The sequence below is a fragment of the Gopherus evgoodei genome, chromosome 5 (assembly GCF_007399415.2).
Source record: "Gopherus evgoodei ecotype Sinaloan lineage chromosome 5, rGopEvg1_v1.p, whole genome shotgun sequence".
Taxonomy (NCBI): Eukaryota; Metazoa; Chordata; order Testudines; family Testudinidae; genus Gopherus; species Gopherus evgoodei.
The window spans coordinates 1,561,261-1,581,970 of NC_044326.1; the positions used below are offsets into that span (position 1 = coordinate 1,561,261).

Sequence of the window (20,710 nt, forward strand, 5' to 3'; positions counted from 1 at the left end):
CACACAAGTACGAGGCATCTCTGCTCACTTTGGCTAAACAGAAATGTGTCCCTTTGCAAAATCAAACACTGACAAATAAGAAAGCATGACACTGTATGATTTCTAGAGCTGATATAGGGCAATTTGTTCAGCAGAGTGATGTAAGCTTCGGTATGATTGCATCATCCATGACTTCTAGGAATAACATGATGCAATTCATATCATGTATGATGCAATAACAGCTTCAGATTGCATCATTCATTGTTTTGCCTAAAAAGCAAGTACTGTCCAAACCCAGTCATAGATTTATTTATAGATCCAGTCAAAGATGTATTTTAGTCATTTCTGGTTTAAATTGAGATCCCTTCCCTTTATAACTCACTTATGCTCCGCCATTCCCAAGTCAAGGAGCGTATATACTGACCCAATAGCATATCTTGAAAACTAGAGCCAATCAACAATTTTAAGCATCGTTTTCATTCTCAGTGACCCAGAATTAGTAAAGTTGGACTACATTTATTTCAGAAGCATTTTGGCTGTACAGCAGTGTAATACGTGCGGGGCCTTTTTATTTACTGTATGTTCGGAGACCTTAGGGCTCACATTGTAAAGTGTTTGTCCACAACCAACAGGGTGGGATCCACAAATGTACATAGGCACCTAAACCCTGGCCTGAGGCACCTAAGTCCCAGTTTTGGCTCCACTGTGATCCACAAAACTCTTGTCAAACCCATGGGTGCCTAAATTCACTCGGTGCCTAGGTTTTCAGAGTTCCCACCACACCTGTTTCTAACTTCGGGCATGAATTCTGCTGCCTCCCACCAGGCATTGGGTGGGCCCCCTATCTCCCACAGGAGCCCCAGAGTGACCTAGGAATCAGAGAAAGACAGACATTCGAGTGCCCAGGTCAGTCACATGCAGACCTGGTCAGTGCTCAGAGGCATCAAGTCACATTCCAATCTGGGCAGAGGAGGAGATGAGGGAGGTGCCAACCTTATATCTTTTAGTAGGGTGACCAGATAGCAACTGTGAAAAAACAGGATGGGGGTGGGGGGTAGTAGGCACCTATATAAGAAAAAGTCCCCAAAATCACGACTATCCTTATAAAAATGAGACATCTGGTCACCCTACCTTTTAGCCCAGCAGTTAGAGCACTCATCTAATGCAGGAGACCCAGGTTCAATTTCCTCTCTCTCTGCCAGCCGGGAGAAAGGGTTTGAAGAGGGGTCTCCTGCCTCTCAGGCCAGTGCGCCAACCACTGAGCTATTCTGATGCGTGGCTCTTGCACTCTCTCCCGGTGAAGCTGTTCTGCAGTGGATCGCTAATGAAAGAGCGACTGGGGCGGGGGGACCAGGACCAGAGTTGTGAGGCTGCAGTGTCCCCCCACCCCCAACGATGCTGTGTGTTCATCACACTGGAATAGCCACCGGCCCAGAGGGACAAGGCGAGCGTGGCCCTTTGTGGATCACAGCATTGTCCCTGGGAGTTTCCAGGCCCTGAACTGCTAGGCCCTGGCCCGTCGCGCACCCCAGCCCAGCCTCTTTGTCCAAGGACCGTGGCGATTCTCGGCTCACACCGGAGCTGGGGCTCCGAGCAGAATCCTGATCATGGGTGGCTGGCAGTAGCAATTGGCAGTGCTGCCGGGGTGCAGTTAATAATATTAATTCATCCCCCAGACCCATGCACCGGTTATCGGCTGCCCCTTTCCAGTGCGGCTCGCATGCTGCGCCCCAGGCTCGCTGCTGTGTTGCTAGGCAAGCTAGTTGCCTGGCAACAGTTGCCCCCCAGCCTCTTCAGGATGCAAAGGACTACACCTCCCAGAATCCCTTGAGCGTCCCTTTCTAGCTGGCCGTTGCCATGGTTCTATGAAAACAATATGCCTGCCTCCAGCCCTGCAGGCGGGCAGAGCCAGGGGCGAGCTTGGCCGTGCCCTGCAGGCGTGGGGGTATAGAGGCCTGGCCTGGGCCCGGCTGGCGGCCGAGCAGATGGCGAATGGGGAGCTGGACGAGGAGAGCCTGCAGGAGCTCTACAGCTGGGTGGATGCCATCCCCCTGTCCCGCCCCAAGAAGAACATCAGCCGGGACTTCAGCGACGGAGGTTGGGGGAACCAGATCCCGAACTCCTGGAGCTGGCCACGGATTGGCTGGGATCCAGACCCCACAGCTTGAGGCCTAGGAGTGAGCCAGGAATGGATCCTGATCAAATACCCTGAGCTCAGGGAGAGTTCAGACCCAGATCCAGACTGGATGGCTTGTGCTCTGAATGCAATGGGACAGACCTGGGATCCTGGATCAAAATACCCTGAGCTCAGGGAGAGCCCAGACCCAGATCCAGACTGGATGGCTTGAGCCCTGAATGCAATGGGACAGACCTGGGATCCTGGATCGAAATTCCCTGAGCTCAGAGAGAGCCCAGACCCAGATCCACACTGGATGGCTTGTGCTCCAAATGCAATGGGACAGACCTGGGATCCCAGATCCAAATACCCTGAGCTTGGGGAGAGCCCAGACCCAGATCCAGACTAGATGGCTTGAGCCCTAAATGCAATGGGAAAAACCTAGGATCCTGGATTGAAATACCCTGAGCTCTGGCGGAGTCCAGACCTGGATCCAGACTCCGCTGTTTGAGTTCTCTCTCTGTAATGGGACCGACCTGGGATCCTGAATCCAAATAGCCAGTGTTCTGGGGGAGTCTAGACATAATTCTGATCTTGACAGCTGACCCCTCTTTCTATAACTGGCCACATCCACCCTTGGGATGCAGTGAAGTTTGAGAGAGTTTGGATCCAGCTCTGAACACCACAGACAGGGCTTCTCTATCATTTGCAGATAGATATGGTTGGGGGACATGCAGGGGAAGTGCATAAGGTTTGCACTGGTTGGTAAATGTCAGTTTCACCCTCTGGTTAAAAAACAAGTTTCTGTTTGTTTGTTTAAAAAATCAAGTAATATTCACAGAGAGGAAAACTAAATTAAAATAACATTGCTCTAGGGTTAATAAGAAAGAGGTGCGCGAGTGAGAGACTGCGGACAAATTCCTGGTCTCTGTGTCCAAACTGTGCACAGCACAACTCAGGATTATTTGCAAAGGTGGATTTAAGTCTCCTCTGTGTCCCCCAATCCTGGAGCCATCTGGCCAAATCCTTGATATAAGGGACAGCAATGTCAATGTATGCCAGCTGCCCACACCGCCTAAAGAGAGGGGCTGCACAGGTGTTACTACAGGTAAATTTTGGCCAGCAGAACCAGGCGGTGTTGCCAACTTTTGCACACTTATTGCAACTCTCATGATATTTCATGTTTTCCTTAAAGCCCCAGCGGCTGAAGTCAACTGACTATGTGAGAACTTCAGCTTCCATTTCAAAAATAGGAAAGTCGGTCTCTAGCTCTCTTGATTACAGAAAAAAGCTTGAAAACATAAGTTCTAAAGGCTCAAAAAAAAAAAAAGCAAAAAAAATCAAACAAACCCCAAGGCAAATAAACAGCCAACATTTATTAATTTTTAAAATCTTGTGATTTTTTAAAGCCAATCTCACGATTTTTTCTGGGTCTGACTGTGTGGGGCTGGTAACGCTGTTTACTGCTGCAGATGCTGCATGAAAGGGAAATAACCTGGATGCCTCTCTGATCCCAGGGCAAGTTTGCAGGGTTGCTGGTTAGAAGAGATGAATTCTTCTTTGTGTATTTGTCCAAGTGGCTCCCACTTCTGAAGTGCACGAGTCCCACGTGTGCACTCAGAGGAGGATTAAGGTTTCCTGGGTCCCTGGGCCAGACCAAGTGAGTGGCCCCTCCCCACTCCTTCCGCTTGCAGTCCTCCCGTTTTGCCCCTTCCACCTGCAGCCCCGCCCATGGCCCCACCCCATTCTGCCTCTTCCTCCCCACAGCCTCACCCCTGTTCCACCCACAGTCCCACCCCATTCCACCCCCCCAGTGCAGCCCACAACCCGTTTGCTCCTTTCTGCCCCTGCAAAAATCTGGCAGCAGGTTTTTTCCAGCGCCCCTCTATAGGCTGGGGCCCCTGGGCACAGGCCCCATTGGCCCAGTGGCTAATCTACCACTGGGTGCACTGCCTGCATGGGGCTGGTCTGCTCCAGAGTGGGACCCACCAGGAGAAGTAGAATCCCAGTTGCTATGAGGTAAGGAACCCTTCGTTTTCACTTGTGAATTGATCAGCTTAGATCTGGAATCTCTGAGAGACAATAACTAGTCCTGGCTGTGGTTTATACTGTATCTTTCCAGAGCATCCAGATATGTATCTAAAGGCATCTCATTGTTTTCATGATGCAGATCATGGCATGATGCTCAGTCTGACCTCTCCGAGCACGGTGTTGTCACTGATTCCTCTTCTTCTTTCCTATGCAGTTCTAGCAGCCGAAGTGGTGAAATTTTACTTTCCCAAAATGGTGGAAATGCACAGTTATGTCCCAGCTAATTCAACGCAACAGAAACTCTCCAACTGGGGCCATCTCAACAGGTAAACATGCGCTCAGTGCCCCTCAGGTAGCACGGTGCTGGAGCAGTCAGGCCATGGAGCTGGGGATGTGTAGGGAAAACAGTGATTCAGTTTCCTTGTTATTTTCTCACTCCTCTGCATCCTTCCGACCTCACACCCACCTGCCAATACCATGCAGCTTCTCTGCTCTCACACCCTCTGCCAACGCCAAACAGTGGCTTGGACTTCATACCTCTCTGACCTCCCCCAAAGTCCTGTGCAGCTTTCCTCTGCATGCTGAGCATGATCCTCCGCTGGGGTAAATCAGTGTCACTACATTGCCTTTGAGGGAGCTACACCCACATACCCCAGTGGAGGATCAGGCCCCCTTAGTCCAGGAGCGATTCTTCCACACGAGATTATTATAGGAACTCCAGCCAGTTCTGCAGAGCAGATGCCCATACTGTGGTTTGACCATTCCCCCACCGTGGGGCGGCTTGTGCCCTTGCAGGAAGGTGCTGAACAAGCTGAATTTCTCCATCCCGGAAGAGATGATCCGGAAGATCGTACAGTGTACGCCCGGCGTGGTGGAGCTGATGCTGCTCCCGCTGCGGCAGAAAATCGCGGAGAAGCAGAAGCAGAACAAGGTGGCATCTGGCACATATCAGGTCAGCGGTGCTTGAGGGACGGCGGGCGGCTCAGATGGTCAAATGTTGTGTAGGATCCTGTTGTATATATGGGCCATGTGCTGAGGTCCTTGCTCGGGCAAACTCCCTTGGGAGCAAATGCCGGGGAAGCACTTGGGAGCTCGGCCTACGGCTGTGACAAGTAGGTGTAATTTACAAACCCAGAGCCATTAAACTGCATTCAGAGGGAGCATGGTTAAGTGCAGGAAGTGTAGGGACTGTGAGGCATGAAATCTGTTCCTGACTCTCACAGATGTGCTGTGTGCCCGTGGGTGAGTCACGTCATCGCTGTGTGCCTCAGTTTCCCCATTTTCAAAATGGGCCTGCTAGACCCTCCCAGTGTGTGGGTGGGGGTTAATTCATTTATTTATTGCAGAATAGTGACTCACCAGCCAGCACGTCCCCCTGTGGCTGTTCCTGGCATTGCAAGACCTTCCCCTTCTCCATCCGATGGCCATTCAGGCCCTGGGATGGTCTGGTCCTAGTCACTCAGCCCGCCAGCCCAGTCACATATGCTGATGTACAGGGCAACCTCCCTATTGCAGGGCCCAACACATGGCTCCACTGCTATAGCTTCCCCATGGCTCCTTTCCCAGGCAGCAGGGACTCCTTTGCTCCTGGGTCTCTCACTCCCATGTCTCCCCCTTTCTGGTGCTTTTCTTCCCCTACTCTGAGCTCCTTCCCTAGGGGAATCAGCTGGGTCTTAGAGGTTTTTAAGGTCAGGCTTGACAAAGCCCTGACTGGGATGATTTAGTTGGGGATTGGTCCTGCTTTGAGCAGGGGGTTGGACTAGATACCTCCTGAGGTCCCTTCCAACCCTGATATTCTATGATTATGAATTATGCCAAACCCTCTCTCCCCCAGGTGGAAATGGGAGAGCTAATTGGACCCACCAGCTCCCATTAACTCTTTGTCTAGCTGTGTGTGGTTTATACACCCCATCACATGTATGTACAGGGCTTTGAGATCCTCAGCTAGAAGGCATTGAATAAGTGCACAATTGTTATTATTCTGAGCAGCTCACAGGGCATGGCAGCAAATAAAACAGTTATGGCTGCCACCAGAAATGTGCTGTGGCAAGCGAGTGATAGAAATCAAATAGAAATAACCATCGATCAAAAGTTGAACGCAAGCTGCACTCCAGGCAGTGTGGTAATCGGACTCGGACCGCTAGAGAGAAAGCCCAGCTGCCAGGGCGGAGAGTTCAGGGCTAGGCATAGAGCGCCCCAGCCGACCCTACCAGACTGGGGTTAGGGTGAGAGGCAGGTCTTGTCAATATGCCCGTTATCCCTCCGAGAGTCAGCAGAGGGCATCGGTGTTATGCAATGGAGCTGACAATTTAGCTGCTACCTCTGCTGTTGAGATAGATACACGGGGAGAAGGAAACTGAGTGGCAAAGGCTAATGAAGGGTGAATGAAGGGGCACTAGAGAGAGATGGGTCTTACTCATGGCCGTAGGGCAGACACCGGTATACAGAGTGGGCCAGACTCTCTTCTCCGTCACGCCCATGGAAACCCAGAGCAACTCTGCTGAAGCCAGTGGAGTTGCTCTGGTGTAACTTGGCCCGGTCCCTCCTGGGGTGTAGAGACTGGGGTGGAGCAGAATATGGCTGAGCGTCACCCCCTCCTGCATGTAACACATAGCCAGAGCTGTGAGATGTGTTCCATGTGCAGGGCTAATACACCAGGCATTGTGTGATTGCCCTGCCTTGGCAGCCACTCACTGGTGTTCCAGAGGTGACAACTCTCTCACCGCTTGTCTGGACTACAGCATCTCTGCGGCTGCCCGCTTCCTCCCTCACCGCACAGCCACACTCTGTTATCAGGCACATAGACTTAGTGTCTTATCATCACAGCAACTGCCGTTTGTCCCCTCTCCAGTGCCAGTTTGACAGCCCCAGCGAGTGAGCGCTGCTGGCTACACTTCAGGCGTTAGGGGGGCAAGTTGTGCTGGAGGGACCCACCCCCAGGCTGAGGACAGTGTTGTCTCCGGGGCCCATTCAGTCCATCTCCTCTCTGCTGAGACCGGCAGTGAGGTGGCTGATTTGTGCCTGTGGGGATGGTGGTTTGGAAATGTGGACACCGGGGTCCTAGCAACCAGACTGAGACTAGACCAGACATATTTTTATTAGACTTAAAAAAGGTGTGTGGGGGGGCGGATTTCAATTGATGACCAGATTTCTCTGACCAATAGCTCTAGTTAACTGTACAAAACCCTGCAAAGCCCTTCCTGGGGAAGCAGTCTCTGATCGCAGAGGTTCTCTCATATAGCAGAACAAGCCCTCGTGGTTGACAGCTGAAGCTAGACATAAGGTGTGAAGTATCAGAGGGGTAGCCGTGTTAGTCTGGATCTGTAAAAGCAGCAAAGAATCCTGTGGCACGTTATAGACTAACAGATGTATTGGAGCATGAGCTTTCGTGGGTATTCGACGAAGTGAGTATTCACCCGCGAAAGCTCATGCTCCAAAACGTCTGTTAGTCTATAAGGTGCCACAGGACTCTAGACGTAAGGTGTACAGTTTGTAAAAGTCGAGGCTTACTAACTGTTGGCGCAGCCTACCCTAGTGACATGCTGGGTTCCCCATCACTCGGGGCGGGGGCCTTAAATCCCGCTGGATGTCTTTCCCCGTGTTGGGCTATCGCTGCAGCAGAAGGGCTGGGCATGATGCAGGAATCACTGGGTTCCCCTGGGTCAGACTCAATAGTCATAATGGCCCCATCTGACCTGTGAAACCCCACGCGGCTCTGGTTATAGGGACCCCCATCCTCAATGTCTTTCGTAAAGGACTTGTTTGTTTTTCCACTGATGGGGCAGTGCAAGGCTTTCAGCCTAACGCCCCCCAAAGTGTTCCAGTCCCACCTGTATTGGATATTGTACAAAGACCTGGCTGGGGGTGGGGGTGGGGGGCGCCACTGCCCTCTACTGGATGGGATCAGAGCTGCTTCGCCCATGTCATTTCCTGGGTGCCACCTTGGATTCTGCCTTCACTCAGGCCCACTCATTTCTGCAACATCCTGGTCATTGCCATCTCGCCGCCTCTGGAAGTCTTGCCAGGCCTCTCTCGGGAGGAAGCTGACAGTGGCTTGCAAGGCATTTTCACTTGAACCGTGTGTTCTCTCTGATTCTCTGTGCAGGAGCTGGGCACACACTATGCACTCCATGAGAACGGCCATATGGAAACAGGTAGGGGTGACAGGAGTCTCTCTGAGCAGTATGTGTGTTCTGGGGGAGCTGGCTTCCAGCCCTGCCACACGGCTTGGTGATCCTGGGCAAGTCACTCAGTCTCCCTGTGCCTCAGTTTCCCACCTGTACAATGAGGATGCACTGTCCTGCATTGCAGGGGTGTCAGCAAGATACATGATTTGCATTACAGTAGCACCTAGAGGGCCTGATGGTGTTTGAGGCCCCATTGTGCTGGGTGCTGTACAGACGTAGTGTCGACTCAGTTCACAGTGCACAAACACAACAGCTGAGGAGTGGGAGAATGGGAAGATTATCTCCTGTAAGCTGATGCACACAGAGGGACTCCTAACGTCTACTGGAATTGATGGATGTCAGGAGCCTAAATACCTTGGAGGATCTGGGCCTGAGTGACTTACCCAGGGCCTGTCACAGAGCCAAGAATTGAGCTGGATCTCCTGAGTCCCAGCCCAGTGCCCGAACCACAAGACCAGCTCAATTAATTACGGCTGCTGAAGAGTCCAGATATTACGATGCTGCAGCTCTATAAATACCTGCAGACATTTCATGGGTCAATTGGCTTCTTCACCAGCTGCTTGGCCTCTAGGAATCCGCAGAGTCTGGAAGTCCTCAGAGCGTTTTCTAAGGGGACCAGGAGAGGGAAGGACGGTCTTGGGTTAAAGACCAAAGCTGTAAACCAGGAGCTCTGGGATTTAGTACCAGCTTTGCCACAGACTTGCTGTGGCAAGTCACTTCCCTGCTCCACATGCTTGGTGAGGCAGGGATAACGGCAATGCTGACCGACAGCACTGGGTGTACATGAGCTTTTCAGATGGACGGTGCCAGCAAGGTGCCATCTCCCCAAGTGGGCTCGAGCGCGAGACCCTTCCTGTTAGCCCCACTGGAACTCAAAGCTGCCCCTCTGAAGCCTTACGACCCCCAGCCATACCTGTGAGCTGCTAGAGCCCGACATGAGATTGGCACACAAGGAAACTACCCCAGCATCTGTGTGCGTCACCTTCTCTCTGCTCCTCCCTGGCGAGTCACTGGGACTTGCGGTGGGGTCAGTAGATCTAACCTGAACATGCTCCCAGAGGCCAGATGCCCCCCCGCCAGCTAAGGCTCAGTTCTGCCCTTGCTGAGGCTCCGGGGTAACAGAGGGCAGAGTTGGGCCCTTGCCGCTTGGTGTGCGGCTGTAACGTGACGTGGTTTGTGTTACTCAGGCTATTCGTCGAAGCCAAAGACCAGTGCCGCAGGGGTCTACGTGCAGCAGTCCCCACGAGCGGAAAGGTAAAGTCTGCCCCGGGATCGCCCCACAAACAGACCACAGTGTTTCTTGATACGAGCCTGGCCTGACCCTTTAGAACTACAGACCCTTCCTGGTTACTTGGCTGGGAGCCCTCCAAGGAATTCTCCACGGGGAGGGGGGCTGGTCCTTCTGCCCCCTGGGCTGTACTGCTGTGGGAAAATGGAGGCCCCCGCTCTGCAGGGCTGTCGATCCAACACTCCCCAAAGGCAAGTGAAATGCAAACCCCTCCTGGCTGGGGCAGCTTTGCCCCCGAGGTTTATGGAAGTGAAAGGCCCACCTGAGCAAAGAGAGGAAATCGCCATGATACGTTTATCACATATTTGCACACGGGCCCAGACCCTCAGCGGTGGTAAGTCAGTGAAGTTCCACTATCATCCACAAAGTGAGGCTGAATTACCCCGGCTGAGGATCGGGCCCTTAGCGTGTGCCGGGACCCCCCCCAGCACTGCTCAGCGCCCCTGCACCCCTTCTGCCTCTTGCTGCCCCAGGGGCTTGTCTAAGCTGAGCTGCTCTGTGTCCTCACAGCAAAGGGCACAGGGGAATCAGACACCTGCTTGGGCTAGCCCCCCTTGGCAGAGGCCTGGTGCTGCCACCTCTTCACGCCACTGTGTGTAGCCCTCTCTGCTGCCAGCCCAGATCCCAGTGAGCAGCAGGGACCGTTCCTAAAGCAAAACATCCAAGGACCATCCTGCCACTCGCTGAGATGGTTACACTGTGACATCCCGATGAAGGCAGAGGGAATTTGATGTCTGCCTTGGCCTCCCCTATGTCTCCCAGAGGGCCAGGGTTTAGCCCAGGGTGGCTTACGTAAGTGAGAGAGGCAAAGCCTGAATCTCCCCTCACCTGGTATAACCCTGTTGATGGCTTTGGAGTTCCTCCTGATTTACATCAGCACACGGGAGGGGAGAATCAGGCTCCTCATTTCACTCAGCCCCTGTGCATTCGGGCCAGTGGGAGATGGGCGCTCTGATGCCAAGGCTGAGCGTGACCAGCGGAAGGCAAGATGGGGCCCTTTGTTTCTTCCAGTCGGTTTGAAATGCCCAGACAATGGCACATCCACTGCTTCCCTTTAGAGCCCGCTGCCCATCTAGTGCAGTGGGCGGCTGATGGAGGGCAGTCCCGTCACCAGCGCTGCGTCCAGCCTCGTTCTACATGGCCCCATGTTGGGGCTCCCACCCCTGCCATAGGGGATCCTCCCCCACCCGAGGGAGCTCAGGGTGGGCAAATCTCTTCTCCTCCTAGGTTTATATCTCTGTGTAGGAGGGTGGTCACCCCGCTCCGGCCCTGAAGGGGTTAAAGCAGCCCGGGAGAGGGCTGTGACTGGGAAAAGCTGGGCTGATTGGAGAAGCAGCCACAGCTGTGGCCAGCTCAATCAGGGCCCAGCTGGCCCTTATAAGAGGGCTGCAGGCTAGAGGCCAGAAAACACCCTCTCTAGCTGCTAGAGAGCGAAGGGCCTGGCTGCCTGCCTGGGAAGCTGAGGAGGGTACCTAGGGTGGAGCAGGGCTGGGGAAGAGCTGAGGAGCTCTGGCCTAGCAAAGCCCCAAGCTGCAGGCTGAGTTAAGGGCCCAGAAGGGGTACTGGGGCTGCAGAGGGGCAGCCCAGAGGCGGCTGGTCCAATCCCCCCCCACCAGTGATGAGTGGTTCACAGGCTGCCATCTGCCCCAGGGACGGGGGCTGGATAGTGACTGGCAGTAGCCACTGAGGCAAGGTGGGGATAGAGGGTTGGGGGTTCCCCTGGATGGGGAGAGCCCAGTGATGAGCTGCCAAAATATTAACAACCGGTTCCCTCCCCCTCACTCCACGAGGGGGTCATGCCCCCCCCCCTCCTGGGACTCCTGCCCCATCCAACCCCCCACGTTCCTTGACAGCCCCCCCGAGACCCCTGCCCCATCAACCTCCCCTTCCCTGTCCCCTGCCGCCCCATCCAACCCCTCCTCTCATTCCTGATAGACCCCCAGGAGCCCTGCTCCATCCAATCACCCCTTCTCTTTGTCCCCTGACTGCCCCTGGAATACCTACCTTTGACTGCCCTCCAACACCCCATCCGACCCCTGCTCCTTCCTGACTGCGCCCCCGGGACCCTTGCCCCCATTCAATCTCCCTGTTCCCTGCTCTCTGACTGCCCTGACACTAATCCATCCCCCCAACTCCCCTGCCCTCTATCCAACACCAGCTCCCTGCCCCCTTACCGTGCTGCCTGGAGGTGGGGGCCGAGCCAAGGCTGCAGGCTGCAGGCTGGAGCTGCTCAGCTGGGGCTGGGGTCCGAGCCGCGCCGCCCGGCTCGCCGCGGTTGGGGTTGGGGGCCAGGCCAGAGCTGTGCGGTGTCTGGAGCTCTCCTCGCGCCCCCGCCCCCATGCCCCAGTTCACCTGCAGGAAGCCGCTGCTTCCTTCTCAGCCCTCCCAGGCTTTCCACACGAACAGCTGATTCACGGGAAGCCAGGGATGGGGAGAAGAAACTGGGGGAGCGTTCAGGGGAGGAGGCAGAGGCAGAGTGAGGTGAGCTGGGGCCAGGGGAAGGGCAGGGAGCTGCTGGAGCTTTTGTTAAATTAAAAAGCCCTTTTCGAACCAGTTGTCCCTCGTGGGACAACCGCTTCTAAAAGGGCTGCTAAATTTAACAGCCAGTTCCCGTGAACCGGTGGGAACCAGCTCCAGCTCACCACTGGGAGACCCAGATTGTGGGTTACTGCTGGGGGCACAACCCCGAGAGAGAGGGCCCTGGGGTCTGGGAGGGACACAGGGCCAGCAGAGAGCGCTCCGGACTGGAAAGAGCTAATCCCCTGGCCGACCAGCAGGAGGCACCGCGCCGGTGAGTTGTCACCCCGCTACACTCTGGCTTTTACTCCTTTCCCCAGGATGAACAAGGGCCAGCAAGGCTATGCCCAGGAACCGCCGGGAGACGCCAGCTTTCGCATTCAGTTAGCGGAGAGGGAGCAGGCTCTGCTGGCTTGTCAAGAGACGGTCCAGGTGAGGACAATTCATGTGCCCTCTGTGGAACGGCAGGGCATCATCTGAAAGTATGCCAGGCTTTGCCCACAGCTACCTCCACGGCTCATCCCACCCCACCCTCTAGGCAGGGAATACCCACTCCTCGTCCACGCCCTTCCTTCAGACCCACTTCTCCCATGACGCACATGGGACGGGAGTCCTCAGCAAGCAGGGAGGTGACTGCACAAGCCTGGCTTTCCTGAATTGGCCCACCTTTGCTGCCTCCAACTCAACTCCTCCACGAGTCGCAATGGTGGGGCCGTTAGTGTAGACCAGCCACCAGCATCTCAATCAGCTTCACGCAGTGTAGATGACACAGGATGCCAGAAACTGGGGTGTGGGTGGCCAGGCTCAGCGGCTGGAGCCATAAGCGGTCAGGCTTGAGGGGTCGACCCAGAGTTGGTAGCCGGAGTCTGGAGCCAAGGGTCAAGCCAGAATCAATAACCATGAACCAGAGGTCAGGGCAAGGAGACAGGAACCAGGAGCAAGGCCAGGTCTATCTCAGCTGCAAGTCAGACCTTCTTGTTACACAGACAACTTCCTGCTACTCCCTCCATGCATAAATAGTAGGTCTGGGCAAATGAGAGCTCACGGGAGGAGATGCCAGACATTTCTGCCATGGGCAGCACTTCCTGTGGTCACTGGTCTTCCAGGATGTAGGCAGAGCCATGGTCCATGCACCCTAGGTTGCCTGATGATGCCGCCTGCCCGGGGTCCCACAGGTCTGGGTTCAAGAACCATGAATCCTCACCCAGGGTATGTCCACGCTTCACTCAGATGTCTGACTGCAGCCCATGTAGTTCGGGTACCACCAGCAGTGAAACCAGGACAGGAGCTGGTAATGGATGCCAGGGGCTGGATCACTTGATGATTCCCTGTTCTGTCCATTTCCTCTGGGCACCTGGCACTGGCCACTGTTGGCAGACAGGACACTGGGCTAGATGGACCTTTGGTCTGACCCAGTCTGGCCGTTCTTACGGCAGTGTGGGCTCTGGGGCAGGCCAGCCACTTGACACCTGTGCTTCTGGGGCTTGGCTGCTGTTGGTATGTGAGCGAGCTAGAGCAAAGCTAGTGGATTGCAGTGGAGACGGACCCACTGTGGTTAAAATGCTGGGGCGGGTAGGGCCCCGTGGAGTGCTCTGCCGGGGCTTTCAACGGTGGGAAATGGTAGGACAATAAGCCTAGTGTAGACAAGGCCAAGATTTCAGCAAGCCATAGCCCACCATGGCTCATGTGCAGGGCTCCCTGCACATCCACATGGCCTGCTGGTCAGCCTGGCTCTCTACTCACATATGAGATGCAGCCACAGCTCCCAGAAGCCTGCAGTCAGGTTCAGACCCAGACAAAACAGCTCAGACAAGCATAAGCCCCCAGGTGATGGCACGGTCCCAAGGGGGTGAAGACAGCGTGAAGTCCTGCCTGGGTCATTCTTGCAAAGCTCTGCAGAAGAAGGTGCATTTTATGGCGGTCTTTGAAGGTGATGAGAATGAGTGTTGTTACAACAATATCCGATACCCGAGAGCTGGGTGATCCTACTAATCTTATGTCACTTACTGGGGACTCGTGGTAATGAAGGTCTGGTTGCATGTTTGACAGGGGTCAAAAGAAGGCCACGGTCATTACTGCCAGTGCCAGCCCCAAAGGACACAGTCGTTACTGCCAGCCCCAAAGATCCTGTTGGGCCTCAAGAGCTTGCCATTGGCTTAAAAAGCACAAGATGTACAAAAAATGTTGCGTTCTTTTTCATGACAAACAGCGTAGCCTAGTGGGTAGAGTGCAGGACTCAGGAGCCCTGGGTTCTAGTCCTGGTTTGGCCACTGGCCTGCTGGGTGACCTTGAGCTAATCTCTGCCCTGATCATGATACTGGCCTCTTTTGCAAAGTGCTTTGAGGTTTACTAATGAAAAGTCCTCGATAAGAACTAGACAGGAGAAAGAGGACACGTGTGAAAATGGGCAGAGACAGGCACAAGCTGCAGAATTCAGAACTGGCTCCAGCCTGCAAGGCCCAGGGGCTTGGTTCAGGCCCTTCCCTTTAAAAAAAGGCCGATCACCCCAGCCAGCATGTGCTTCCCTTTGCTCAGATCCTGCAGATGAAGGTGCGGCGGCTGGAACACCTGCTCCACCTGAAGAACGTTCGGATTGATGACCTCACAAGGCGCCTACAGCAAGTGGAGCAGAATGAGAAATAAGGCGGGGCTCGGTTTGCCTCCGCACCCTTCCCTGTGACTCTCACACCCTCAGAACCTCTCCCAGGCACATCTGTAAGAGCCGCTGTTCCTGTGCCTCTCCCACTGCTAGTGACTCCTCCTGGGCTTGGAGAGACTGAGCCATCCCAAGCAGGACTGGTAGAGTCTGGATTTGAATAATGACCGATGGCTCCCTGTTACCTACAATCCAAGGGCAAAACTGAGGAAAAAATAAGGCCTAGAGTTGAAGAGTGAAAAATGCACATGCACAAGCACAGGTGCCAAATGCACATCTAGAAGTTCACCTGCAATTGTGCATGAGGGTGCTGTAATTGTGTAAGTGCACTGGTGATTGTGCATGCATTTGTTAGTCACGTTTATGCATCTGCAGTCAATCGGCTTTGCATTCATTGCAATTGTGGACCTGGACCTGCAGTTGTGCATGCACTTATACATTTGCAAGAAATGCTAGTGCAAATGTGCACTCACAAATGTGCCTGAAGGTGATCAGGCTGAGGCAGTATTTTGAGTGCCAGGTTTTCTATCTATAACCAAATCCAGCGACTTTCATTCAGAATATTGATGACTCTGCTTTCCACGCTTTATACCAGGCCACCCCTTTGCTTGTTAATTGTTTTAAAGAGCCCCAACCCCCCCCTTTTGTTCCAGCTGGTGGCTCTTGGGTGACAGCTGATTGGAGATGCCTGGGGGAGGAATGGATCATTCCCAAGGATGCTTTTCTATAGGTGCAATCCTGGAGCCCTCACTCAGGGACAACTCCCACTGCAGGCTGAGGATCTGTCTACGCAGCAAAAGCTGGGCACAGGGCAGCCTACCTGAGCCAGGGTGAATCCAGCTAGCGCAGGTAACGTAGCCATGAAGCCAACGCAGCACAGGCTACTGAGCAGAATGCATGGCCAGGCTCCAGGCCAGGCGCACTATCCATGCTGACGCCCCGCCCCCTGTTCTGTCTTCACTGTTTACCCACGTTAGCCAGCTCGGGTAAGCTAGCCCATTCCAGCTGGTGCTGTGTAGACACACCCTGAGTAAGGCCCTCTGGGATCAGGCCTTGTGGAGATCAGTCACCTCCACCCATTGATCAGTTTACTCTTGGCTCCATTTGGATACAAGCATGAAAAGACCCTCAACTCCTGGCTCTCTGCTCCTAACAGTTTGGGGTTCTGCAGCCGGGGGTGGGGTTCAAAGGCTGGCTGACTAGAAAGGAGCCATCTCTGCCATGGTCCAAGGGCTGATAATAGCAACTCTGACCCACAGCAGGGCTGACCCGTCACAGTCGCAGCCCCAGAGAAGCCCCCTGCTAGGGAGATGCTGGCGGCTGCTCTCAGACCCGAAAGCTACAAACTCAGGGCCAGCCCCTCACCTGCTGTAAACGGGAGTAGCTGTACTGAGGTCCCGGCTGGTGTAAACGGGAGTAGCTGTACTGAGGTCAATGGGCCAGGTCCTGCCTGGTGTAAACGGGAGTAGCTGTACTGAGGTCAATGGGCCAGGTCCTGCTTGGTGTAAACGGGAGTAGCTGTACTGAGGTCAATGGGCCAGGCCCCGGCTGGTGTAAACGGGAGTAGCTGTACTGAGGTCAATGGGCCAGGTCCTGCTTGGTGTAAACGGGAGTAGCTGTACTGAGGTCAATGGGCCAGGTCCTGCTTGGTGTAAACGGGAGTAGCTGTACTGAGGTCAATGGGCCAGGCCCCCGCTGGTGTAAACGGGAGTAGCTGTACTGAGGTCAATGGGCCAGGCCCTGCCTGGTGTAAACGGGAGTAGCTGTACTGAGGTCAATGGGCCAGGCCCCTGGATGGTGTAAACGGGAGTAGCTGTACTGAGGTCAATGGGCCAGGTCCTGCCTGGTGTAAACGGGAGTAGCTGTACTGAGGTCAATGGGCCAGGCCCCCGCTGGTGTAAAAGGGAGTAGCTGTACTGAGGTCAATGGGCCAGGCCCTGCCTGGTGTAAACGGGAGTAGCTGTACTGAGGTCAATGGGCCAGGTCCTGCTTGGTGTAAACGGGAGTAGCTGTACTGAGGTCAATGGGCCAGGTCCTGCCTGGTGTAAACGGGAGTAGCTGTACTGAGGTCAATGGGCCAGGTCCTGCTTCGTGTAAACGGGAGTAGCTGTACTGAGGTCAATGGGCCAGGCCCCCGCTGGTGTAGACGGGAGTAGCTGTACTGAGGTCAATGGGCCAGGTCCTGCCTGGTGTAAACGGGAGTAGCTGTACTGAGGTCAATGGGCCAGGCCCCGGCTGGTGTAAACGGGAGTAGCTGTACTGAGGTCAATGGGCCAGGTCCTGCTTCGTGTAAACGGGAGTAGCTGTACTGAGGTCAATGGGCCAGGTCCTGCCTGGTGTAAACGGGAGTAGCTGTACTGAGGTCAATGGGCCAGGTCCTGCTTCGTGTAAATGGGAGTAGCTGTACTGAGGTCAATTGGCCAGGCCCCCGCTGGTGTAGACGGGAGTAGCTGTACTGAGGTCAATGGGCCAGGTCCTGCCTGGTGTAAACGGGAGTAGCTGTACTGAGGTCAATGGGCCAGGCCCCTGGATGGTGTAAACGGGAGTAGCTGTACTGAGGTCAATGGGCCAGGTCCTGCCTGGTGTAAACGGGAGTAGCTGTACTGAGGTCAATGGGCCAGGCCCCCGCTGGTGTAAAAGGGAGTAGCTGTACTGAGGTCAATGGGCCAGGCCCTGCCTGGTGTAAACGGGAGTAGCTGTACTGAGGTCAATGGGCCAGGTCCTGCTTGGTGTAAACGGGAGTAGCTGTACTGAGGTCAATGGGCCAGGTCCTGCCTGGTGTAAACGGGAGTAGCTGTACTGAGGTCAATGGGCCAGGTCCTGCTTCGTGTAAATGGGAGTAGCTGTACTGAGGTCAATTGGCCAGGCCCCCGCTGGTGTAGACGGGAGTAGCTGTACTGAGGTCAATGGGCCAGGTCCTGCCTGGTGTAAACGGGAGTAGCTGTACTGAGGTCAATGGGCCAGGCCCCGGCTGGTGTAAACGGGAGTAGCTGTACTGAGGTCAATGGGCCAGGTCCTGCTTCGTGTAAACGGGAGTAGCTGTACTGAGGTCAGTGGGCCAGGCCCCGGCTGGTGTAAACGGGAGTAGCTGTACTGAGGTCAATGGGCCAGGTCCTGCTTGGTGTAAACGGGAGTAGTTGTACTGAGGTCAATGGGCCAGGTCCCAGCTGATGTAAATGGGAGTAGCTGTACTGAGGTCAATGGGCCAGGTCCCAGCTGATGTAAATGGGAGTAGGTGTCCTGAGGTCAATGGGCCAGGTCCCAGCTGGTGTAAATGGGAGTAGGTGTACTGAGGTCAATGGGCCAGGTCCTGCTTGGTGTAAACGGGAGTAGTTGTACTGAGGTCAGTGGGCCAGGCCCCGGCTGGTGTAAACGGGAGTAGCTGTACTGAGGTCAATGGGCCAGGTCCCAGCTGGTGTAAATGGGAGTGGGTGTACTGAGGTCAATGGGCCAGGTCCCAGCTGATGTAAATGGGAGTAGGTGTTCTGAGGTCAATGGGCCAGGTCCCAGCTGGTGTAAATGGGAGTAGGTGTACTGAGGTCAATGGGCCAGGTCCCAGCTGATGTAAATGGGAGTAGGTGTTCTGAGGTCAATGGGCCAGGTCCCAGCTGGTGTAAATGGGAGTAGGTATACTGAGGTCAATGGGCCAGGCCCCCGGCTGGTGTAAACGGGAATAGCTGTACTGAGGTCAATGGGCCAGGTCCCAGCGGATGTAAATGGGAGTAGGTGTTCTGAGGTCAATGGGCCAGGCCCCCGGATGGTGTAAACGGGAGTAGCTGTACTGAGGTCAATGGGCCAGGTCCTGCTTCGTGTAAACGGGAGTAGCTGTACTGAGGTCAATGGGCCAGGCCCTGCCTGGTGTAAACGGGAGTAGCTGTACTGAGGTCAATGGGCCAGGTCCTGCTTCGTGTAAACGGGAGTAGCTGTACTGAGGTCAGTGGGCCAGGCCCCGGCTGGTGTAAACGGGAGTAGTTGTACTGAGGTCAGTGGGCCAGGTCCTGCCTGGTGTAAACGGGAGTAGCTGTACTGAGGTCAATGGGCCAGGCCCCGGCTGGTGTAAACAGGAGTAGTTGTACTGAGGTCAGTGGGCCAGGTCCTGCCTGGTGTAAACGGGAGTAGCTGTACTGAGGTCAATGGGCCAGGTCCCAGCGGATGTAAATGGGAGTAGGTGTTCTGAGGTCAATGGGCCAGGTCCCGACTGGGGTAAACGGGAGTAGCTGTACCGAGGTCAATGGGCCAGGTCCTGGTTGGTGTAAACAGGAGTAGCTGTACTGAAGTCAGTGAAGCGATGCTGACTTGCATCAGTGGGGAATCTGGCCCATAAACGCTTTTCTAGCCAGGGATGGGACTGAGCTGCTGAAGCTGGCCCTGCATTCTGAACACGTCAGAGCTGGAGGGTGTTTGGCTAAAGAGCTGCACTTTGGCCCAAAGGGAGCCTGCATGTGGGTTCAGACTGACGCCTCCTGAAATTCTGAGGTGTGTGGATCAGAGGCTGGGTTCAGGCCTTGCTCTGCTATCTTCTCTACAGTCAGTGACCTAGCTGCACTATCGCTTGGCACAACACACTTGCCTTCAGCTTCCTTCGGTCCCGGAGACTTGCCAAATTCCCACACATGCCCCAGTGGTCTCTGGGCAGTTAGTCCTGGTTTGCAGCAGGGTCAGGGAGAGCAGAGTCTGGCCCCATGTTTCTCCGAGGCGGCTTGGGGCCGATGCAGCAGGAGCAGCGTAAGGATGCCATTAAGCAGCAGCTGATGGGAACGCTCAGGTTAGGAACTATTGTGCTCACTGGTAGGGCCTGAAAGTGGCTCCCATCTGATGAGCGCCCAGTGCCAGCAGGCCCTGATCTGGCACCCACTGGTGTCATTGGGACTCTTCCCACTGACATCAATGGACCTTCAGGATCCCACTCCAGTTCTGAATGGAGGGGGTCCATCAGGGCCAGGGCAACCAGCATTAACTGGGCTCCTCGTTGGCAGCCTCAGAGAGACCACGGACTGATTGAGCCAAGAAGACTGACTTCCCCAGACATCCGTTCTGGCTTGGATAGTGCAGGGAAGTTTGCCCTGCCGTACCCTGAAGACCTGCTAGGGTCTTCAGCCCCCAGGGCTGTCAAGCTGACACTAAACTGAGCAAGGGAAGTAACTTTGCTGCTTTCCCGTATATTCCTGTGTGGCGAGGGGTGCAGGTCCCTTTGCCTTTGTAACTAGGAATTCTTGATCAGGATCTTTGCCTCTCCGGAGTCCATCTGCTCCTCCTGCACCCTCTCCTTGCATCACTGTTCCTGACAGCACTGCAAGCCCAGGAGCGTGGATGGCAACAGGAGCTGGAGTAAAATCTCCTCTGATCTTTAATCTCTGCTCCATCTTGTGCACCCTGCCATAGCAGTCGATACCTCTGCATCATGCAGGCTGAAAGAGCAGAATGCCAAGCAAAGCATGGGAGAGAAAATATAGGCCACAAATTATCCACTTTGCTGCTAGGCCTGCTGGTCACCTCCACCAATATCCAGGTATCAGGTGCTTGGGTGCAAAACCCATCTGGGTATGTACTTCATCATCTGCCAAGGGAACCCACCCACTTATCTATCATATGGACCTCATTATGTACAATATGGACCTCAGTAGCAACCATATACATACTGTATCATCTCATGATGTTCCATTGCTATTTCAATGGAGCGTAGCAGACCAGATGCTGGAGCCGAGGGGTTAGGTTGCCCTGGCTTGTAAAACATGGCGCTCTATGGTGGCTACACCTTCTTAGCTGATCAGCACCCTTGTGCTAATTTTCCAGACGGGGGCTGGCACTTTCTCAATTGTTGATGATTTTTTAATTGTTTTATTTACCAATCTCTGTTTAGATGATTGTGTTGCTGTTTGGTGTGGACTCTGCTGTCAGCATAACCCATGGGGTTAATTGTATAAGGGTTTCCTGTA

The 20,710-nt window shown here is 54.5% G+C and overlaps 1 protein-coding gene across 50 annotated transcripts; it reads left to right on the forward strand.

Moving 5' to 3' along the window:
• Positions 1 to 1,864: 1,864 nt before the first annotated feature.
• Positions 1,865 to 20,710, forward strand: SPEF1 (sperm flagellar 1). Of its 50 annotated transcripts, none has more exons than XM_030564658.1 (15): positions 1,865 to 2,076; positions 4,341 to 4,452; positions 4,922 to 5,078; positions 8,232 to 8,280; positions 9,501 to 9,567; positions 12,439 to 12,550; positions 14,654 to 16,646; positions 16,696 to 17,185; positions 17,235 to 17,382; positions 17,432 to 17,627; positions 17,677 to 17,787; positions 17,837 to 18,117; positions 18,278 to 18,401; positions 18,551 to 18,903; positions 18,953 to 20,710. In XM_030564658.1, the coding sequence occupies exons 1-7, from the start codon at positions 1,965 to 1,967 to the stop codon at positions 14,759 to 14,761; spliced, it is 717 nt and encodes a 238-aa protein (XP_030420518.1). In that variant the 5' UTR covers positions 1,865 to 1,964; the 3' UTR covers positions 14,762 to 16,646; positions 16,696 to 17,185; positions 17,235 to 17,382; positions 17,432 to 17,627; positions 17,677 to 17,787; positions 17,837 to 18,117; positions 18,278 to 18,401; positions 18,551 to 18,903; positions 18,953 to 20,710. The 50 variants fall into 50 exon arrangements, with proteins under 50 accessions (XP_030420518.1, XP_030420520.1, XP_030420521.1 ...); XM_030564660.1 differs by having other exon boundaries at positions 18,966 to 20,710; XM_030564661.1 differs by having other exon boundaries at positions 19,002 to 20,710.

Bases quoted from the DNA above. Each gene is read 5' to 3' on its own strand.
- SPEF1 (XM_030564681.1), top strand. From the start codon at position 1,965: ATGGCGAATGGGGAGCTGGACGAGGAGAGCCTGCAGGAGCTCTACAGC. The intron at 5,079-8,231 runs GTCAGCGGTGCT...TTCTCTGTGCAG, and splicing joins TGGCATCTGGCACATATCAG to GAGCTGGGCACACACTATGC. The intron at 9,568-12,438 runs GTAAAGTCTGCC...TCCTTTCCCCAG, and splicing joins CAGTCCCCACGAGCGGAAAG to GATGAACAAGGGCCAGCAAG.